At 33.3% G+C, this 7,063-nt stretch overlaps 1 protein-coding gene across 1 annotated transcript; it reads left to right on the top strand.

Moving 5' to 3' along the window:
• The first annotated feature begins 3,245 nt into the window (after positions 1 to 3,245).
• LOC143545381 (uncharacterized) lies at positions 3,246 to 7,063 on the top strand. Its single transcript, XM_077037294.1, has 11 exons — positions 3,246 to 3,566; positions 4,511 to 4,825; positions 4,909 to 5,017; positions 5,098 to 5,191; positions 5,278 to 5,365; positions 5,452 to 5,535; positions 5,618 to 5,711; positions 5,792 to 5,879; positions 5,956 to 6,061; positions 6,140 to 6,232; positions 6,340 to 7,063. The coding sequence occupies exons 1-11, from the start codon at positions 3,396 to 3,398 to the stop codon at positions 6,712 to 6,714; spliced, it is 1,617 nt and encodes a 538-aa protein (XP_076893409.1). The 5' UTR covers positions 3,246 to 3,395; the 3' UTR covers positions 6,715 to 7,063.

The raw sequence follows: 7,063 nt of genomic DNA, 5'->3' as shown, positions 1-7,063 counted from the left end.
ATTTTTTAACATGTTTTCTTGTGTAATGTATGTTATTATATATACAGTCTATGTTGTGATGGTGCTTTCGGTTTATATTTGTTTAATTTTCTAGATTGATAAATCATCTTAATTATCTCCAAAATTGTAGTCCTAACTTGCTTTGTCATTTTAAACAGAATCAGATTCTTCAAATAAAAAAAACCCATGCTCTAAAAAGTTGCACACGCTATAAAGAAAAAAAAAATTAAAGTGATAAGATATCATCTGTTGAAGAATGATCTAAAAAAATCATGAAAATAAAATGAATACATAAAAATTATTTACAATTTTATTGTTACATGGCCATATAAAGTGATAAATGCATAATGAATATCTAGGCCATGTGTTGTGAGCATCAAAGAGGGCGCCAAAACCATCTCATCCCTATTGATGCCCGTTAAACCACATCACCACCTTCATGGCTTCAATATTGGGCGCTTCCAAACCATCAAACACCTTCATCTCTCCATCAATTACACACACATTTATGTTTATTTTCTTGTTTCATTTATTTAAATAGTTGTTAAACCACAATGTGATAATTAACTGACCGGTTCGTTAAAGGTCATTGTCAATGTGACAGTGAAATAAATAAATGTCATAAACTTTTTAGTTAGCCCAAAACATATAGTCTTATGATTTTTTCCCCATTCGGTGATTTTATGGCCGCTTAAAGATTCTTCGTTCCTCTATTATTATTATTATTATTATTATTATTTAATGACATTGATTATAATTTACAAAATTATATGTTCCATGCCTCCATCAAGCATTACAATGTTCATGCTCCCAAAATGTCGTACCCTTGTGCCCTTAGCCATGATGTCCTGTTACAGGTTTTACGTGGTTGTAACTATTGCACTTTTCACATATTTTATTATTTTTAAATATAACTTATGTATGAAAAGTCTATCATCGAGTTTCATATATTAAATCGAAACTTTTTTTTGTTTAATCTATTGTTCTTTTTCAAATAGGGACTACTTTACAGAAAATAACCAAGCTTTAAAATTGTTTTAATTATGTTATTCATAAAATATTTTGTTCCAATCAGGTCACTAAAGTTTTTTTTCAATCCTAAATATTGACCTGATTGGAACAAAAAAGAATCTTTAGTGACCTGATTAAAACAAAATATGTTATGAGTAACAAATTTAAAACTTGGTTACTATTAACCCTTTTAAATAACTAAAATGTTCGAGTTTTATTGCAAGCTAAAAATAGTAATTTTTTTATGTTATGTTTCGGTAGAAAATATTAAAAGACATTGAATTCATTAAAAGTAAAATTTAAACATTTTTCAATCCATTTGACGTAAATGTTTGAGATAACATCAACATAAAATAAAAGTCTAGATCATGAAATTAACAAATATGTATCAAAATTGTCACTCTAGACGGGCATTTGACAACTATGTGATCCTCTTGTCACCTCCTGAGGTTGCCTAGGCTTCTATCATGTCTAGAGCACCTCCATTGAAGGTGTTTCTGGAAAATCCACATGTAAGTTGTAACTTATGTGAAGAGAGAGATAGAGGGGGGACTAGGGGAGAAACTCGGCCGTTCCCACATACGAGTAAAACAATTTATGCAAGCGAGGGATGAGAGGGAACAGACGACTGAGGGAGGGGTTGAAGAGGATGTGGGGTTGAGTATTTCTTATAATCCTAGTATCCCGAAAAAATATTATGGTTTTATTAAGGTGTCACTTTATTTCAGGTTTCGTTCGGTCATGAAATATAAATACCATTGTTATCTAAACTATTAATGGGTCTTAAAAACTTTTCAAGATTAATATAATGTCCTTTTAAACTTAAACTGTCATAAATAAAAGATTTTAACTTTTTTATACTAAATAGAAAATGATTAAAAAATCCATTTTTATTTCATGATCCATCAAGATATTCTTTTGTTATAGAAACCTAATAATTGTTCAAATACAAGTAGACACAGAAACATGAATGGGATGCGCACAACCGGATAATATTTTTTTAGCTAGGTCGAGTCAATGAGTTTTCAACTTTATTCCATAAATAACATGGGTGCTTGATAACAAAATGTAATTATTTCAACAATGCTATTACCTTTTAGTTAGGAGCTTTTATAGATTAATAAGTTTATATCTTAGGCAAAGACATTGAGGCTCACAAAATCTTAATTACCATCAACACACCATGAACGGATTGTAATGGGTGAATGGTGAACTCTATAGTTAAGGTGCTCGGGTGAGGGCACTCCGATAATATATAACCTAATGAAATATTGCCACATTAGTTCAATTCCCATGCATTGGTAGCTTATGAGGCTCGAGTGGTTGCCACATCTCTTTGTGTTTCTCTCGATAGCATCGGCTTCACAATGGCTTAGTGAAAACACCAAGTAGTTGAAGTATGATGTTGAATTTCCACTTTAGCAAGAGCGTTAAACACGATCATAACATCAAAACTCTATTGTCGTTAACCACCAACACTATCATCATTTCTTGGGATTATTTACCTCAACAAGCTGCATAGCTTGAAACACAAATAAATCATTAACGGTACCATATCACACATATGCTTTTTCTCACACATGAAACGTTTTTCTATCAACAATGGCTCAAATAATGTGATAGCTGATCCCTTATTACAATCACACACACTCTTTATAAATTCATATCATCTTTTTGAGACCCGTTTACTTAGAACATCACAAAACGTGACCATTCGTTCATATATATACCGATTTTGATGGAACTAAACGTTAGAAATCAACACCTCCATCTCACATGTGGAAGAATGAAGAGAAGTATTATTTCTATATACATAAATAAAAAAAGTTCCACGACTCTCAATCTACATATCTCATAGCTAATTAAATGATTAGTTTGTATGGAATTCTACCCTCAAAACCAAAACCAAACTATGAATTTAACTTTTACAAAATCATAAAACCAAACCACCGTTATTTCGGTTCGATTCTTTTAAATTCTTGCAAACCCCAATCGAAAAAGAGAGATTTCTTCTTCCTTTTTTTTTTCTTGTGACATAGCATTCATGGACAAACCATCTGCCAGAATTTTGTCTTCAAAATCAAACTTACAATTACAACCAAATAAAGAAAAAGCAAAAAAACAAAAATAATAATAAAAAACCATTTCTTCATAATTTGGGGAAATTTGTTAATTGCAATTGCATATACAAAACCACCATCACTTTAGATCATCACATCACTACTTTTCCAATTCCAATCACTCACTCACCATCAAATCCCCCCTAAAATTCAACTCAATTCATCACCAATTTTCCACAAAACCCTAACTTTCACCACCAATGTCTTTTGTTTTGATCTAATTCATAACTAATTATTATCAATATTCATTATCCGATCGTGGCGATGATGAATGCGTCAAACCCTAACTCGATGATGTCGTCATCTTCCGGCGGACAACAACCGGCGGGATTGAAGACGTACTTTAAGACGCCGGAAGGAAGGTATAAGCTTAAGTATGAGAAGACTCATCCTTCCGGTATGCTTCATTATGGACTTGGAAAGTCTGTTACTCAGGTAATTGCAAATAATAATAATAATAATATATGTTTAATTGTGTTCGTGAACGTTTGGTAATGTTTAATATTGTTTAATGACTTTACTAATCTTATTGCTTGAACCAAAGTTACTAACTAATGAAATGAATGTGTATGTGATTAATTTTATATGTATAATTAACATATATGAATATGAATGTGACAAAACACACTAAATTAAAGAGAACATTGTTTGTGTTAATTTGTGTTTGTGTTCGTTGAACGTTTACAAACAAGTTCATTTCCTTATTGAGCAGACACGGACAAGAAATTCCGTTCAGCTAGGCGTTTGTGAACCATTTGCTTGTCCGATAAAAGATTAACAAATTATGAGCATGAACAAGACAATGCTCGGTTAGGTTCATTCACAGCCCTAGAGGTATCTAGGGCTGTAAACTAACCGAACAAAGCCTTGTTCACGTCTGTTCGTTAAGCTTCTAGTGGACAAACAATCGGTTCATGAACGCCTAACTGAACGGAATTTTTTGTCCGTATTCGTTCAATAAGGAAATGAACTTGTTTGTGAATGTTCCACGGACACAAACACAAATTAACACAAACAATGCTTTGTTTGATTTGGCTAACCGAGAATGGTCAGTGTCGATGGTCCACTCGGGCTACAAAATTTGTACTAGTGTTTTTTCTAATATTCGTATTCATTTGTTAATTTTCCATATAAACTGATCACATGAGCAAACTAACATTAACAAACGTAAACGAACACAATTGAAAGAGCATCGCCTCTGTTCATGTTTGTCCATTTAGTAATCGAACAAAGTTCCTTGTTCAATGCTCGTTCATTTATTATACAACGACGGACATGAACGAACTTTTGGCCGAACGTTCGGTTCGTTTGCAGCTCTACGTACCTTCTGCATTCCATACGTTGTTGTTATTAATTTTTCTTGATATGTTGCTGTTAAGGTGACTTTGGCTCATCTTAAGGATAAACCTGCACATGCCATGTCATCATCATCTTCAAGTATAGGCATCAGTAGCGGTGTAAAATCAGCAGCAGCAAAGTTTTTAGGTGGCGGCAATGGCAGTCGAGCGCTTAGTTTTGTTGGCGGTAACGGTGGTAGTAGCAAATCTTCAAGCAGTGTGAGTAAAGTCGGGTCATTGGGTACCTCATATACTAATAGTTATGCACCCAATTTTAACTTTGATGGTAAAGGAACTTACTTGATATTCAATGTTGGCGATGCGATTTTCATTAGTCATCTTAATTCTCAAGAAAAGGTACCGTTTACATTGCATGTAATGATGTAAACTTACATATTTTGGTTAATTTAGATTTTAAGATGGTATAATTTGTTGTGCAGGATCCTATAAAGTCTATACATTTTAGTAATTCAAATCCTGTTTGTCATGCATTTGACCCTGACTCTAAGGACGGTCATGATTTGCTCATTGGATTGAGTTGCGGAGATGGTATTATTATTTTTATCTATAAGAAAGTAAAAATTAAATAAATGAATTGTAATGATACATGTTTTATGTGTGTGTTTTAGTTTATTCAGTGTCGTTAAGACAACAATTACAAGATGGTGGAAAAAAGCTTGTTGGAGCCCAACATTATAACAAAGATGGATGTGTTAATAATACGTATGAATTTATCAATTAAATAAAAAAGGGCGATTTTATTTTATACTTTTAGATTTTTTTGATGAATTTCCCTTGTTTTTTAATAGTCGCTGTACTAGTATCGCTTGGGTACCCAATGGTGATGGAATTTTCGTTGTTGCACATGCAGATGGAAATATGTATGTATATGAAAAGGCAAGTCATATAATAATATATTAGTTTTATATGACTTCTACACTTATTAATATTTGTATTTTTATTAAAGTTCTCATATTTTCCAGAGTAAAGAGGGTTCAGGTGATCCTTCATTTCCGGTCATCAAGGATCCATCTCAATTTTCGGTTTCACATGCACGCTACAGTAAGGTACTGATCTGCTGTTGATTATTGACTATATTTGATGTTATTTTACACGGTTTTTGAAGTTAGCTTTTATTCTTATGTGTAGAATCCAATTTCTAGATGGCATATATGTCAAGGATCGATAAACAGTATTGCATTTTCAAGTGACGGAGGTTATATTGCAACTGTTGGAAGGGATGGTATATAATATTTATAATAATATCTCAGTTTTTTTTTTAATTTTTAAGTAATAGTTAATGAGTTTAGTTATTGATTGTAGGTTATCTTCGAGTTTTTGATTTTAAAACTGAACAACTTGTATGTGGAGGCAAAAGCTATTATGGTGCTTTATTATGCTGCGCATGGAGGTGAAATGCTCTTTCTTGTAACTCTAATCGCATGATAAAGATTACATTTTTGCTTTCTAATAACTACAAATAACAGTATGGATGGAAAATATATATTAGCGGGTGGCGAAGATGACCTGGTCCAAGTTTGGAGTATGGAAGAACGGAAAATTGTAGCATGGGGTGAAGGACATAGTTCATGGGTAATTAAATATTATTACTATTGTTACATATCATTATTTTTAATGTATATTTTTTTAATTCTGGTAACTCTTTTACAGGTCAGTGGAGTCGCGTTTGATTCATATTGGTCGGCCCCAAATACAGATGGAACAGGGGAAAATGTTGTGTATCGATTCGGTTCTGTTGGTCAGGTGAGCTAGATCATTTTCAAAATTAAGAAGTTAAAGTTTATAGTTGTATAATCATATAAACTACAAGGGCTATATATAATTTGTGTGATATGCTTACATATGTGCAGGACACACAGGTGCTATTATGGGATCTTGAAATGGAGGAGTTAGTGGTGCCAATGAGGCGGGCTCATGGTGGGCCCCCGACAATGAGCACGGGGAGCCAATCAGCTCACTGGGACCAAGCATACCCGAATGGTACTTTACGACCCGCACCAAGCATGCGTGATGTTCCAAAGCTATCTCCTTTGGTTGTTCATCGTGTTCACACCGAGCCACTCTCGGGCTTGATTTTCACACAAGAGTGTATACTTACCGCATGTCGGGAAGGCCACATCAAGATTTGGACCAGACCAAATTCATCAAACGACGATTCAGGCTCAAGTTTGAAGGAGAAACCGTTATTCTCGGGTAAAGTTGGTAATATTGGTTATAAGCAATGATGTGATTTGAGTTTTTATGTAGTCTTCTGGTTTTTTAAGGAGCGGTTAATAATATAGTCTAACAACATCAACATCAACTTCAAAATCAACATGTATGGTGTGTCGCGGGTAAAATGATGAGATGATGACGACATAAAAGCGAACTTTTTTTTTCCTTTTTTTTTTCTTATAGAAGGGTAGATTTGAATGATGTTTGACCAAAGGTTGTTGATAAGTTATGATATAACTAAATCTTTTTCTTTCTTTGAGATATCAAAGTTGTTGTAGATGAAGATTTGGTGGTTTTACCAGAAACTGAATAAAGAGTTGTTGATAATGGTAAGTTATCAGATAGCTACAGGTTGTTACT

This window comes from Bidens hawaiensis, unplaced genomic scaffold (assembly GCF_021521415.1).
Source record: "Bidens hawaiensis isolate Kalapana, Puna unplaced genomic scaffold, B.hawaiensis_p1.1 tig00013942_1, whole genome shotgun sequence".
Lineage (NCBI taxonomy): Eukaryota > Viridiplantae > Streptophyta > Magnoliopsida > Asterales > Asteraceae > Bidens > Bidens hawaiensis.
The sequence above is the reverse complement of the archived record's forward strand: the minus strand, read 5'-3'. Positions and strand labels throughout refer to the sequence as shown.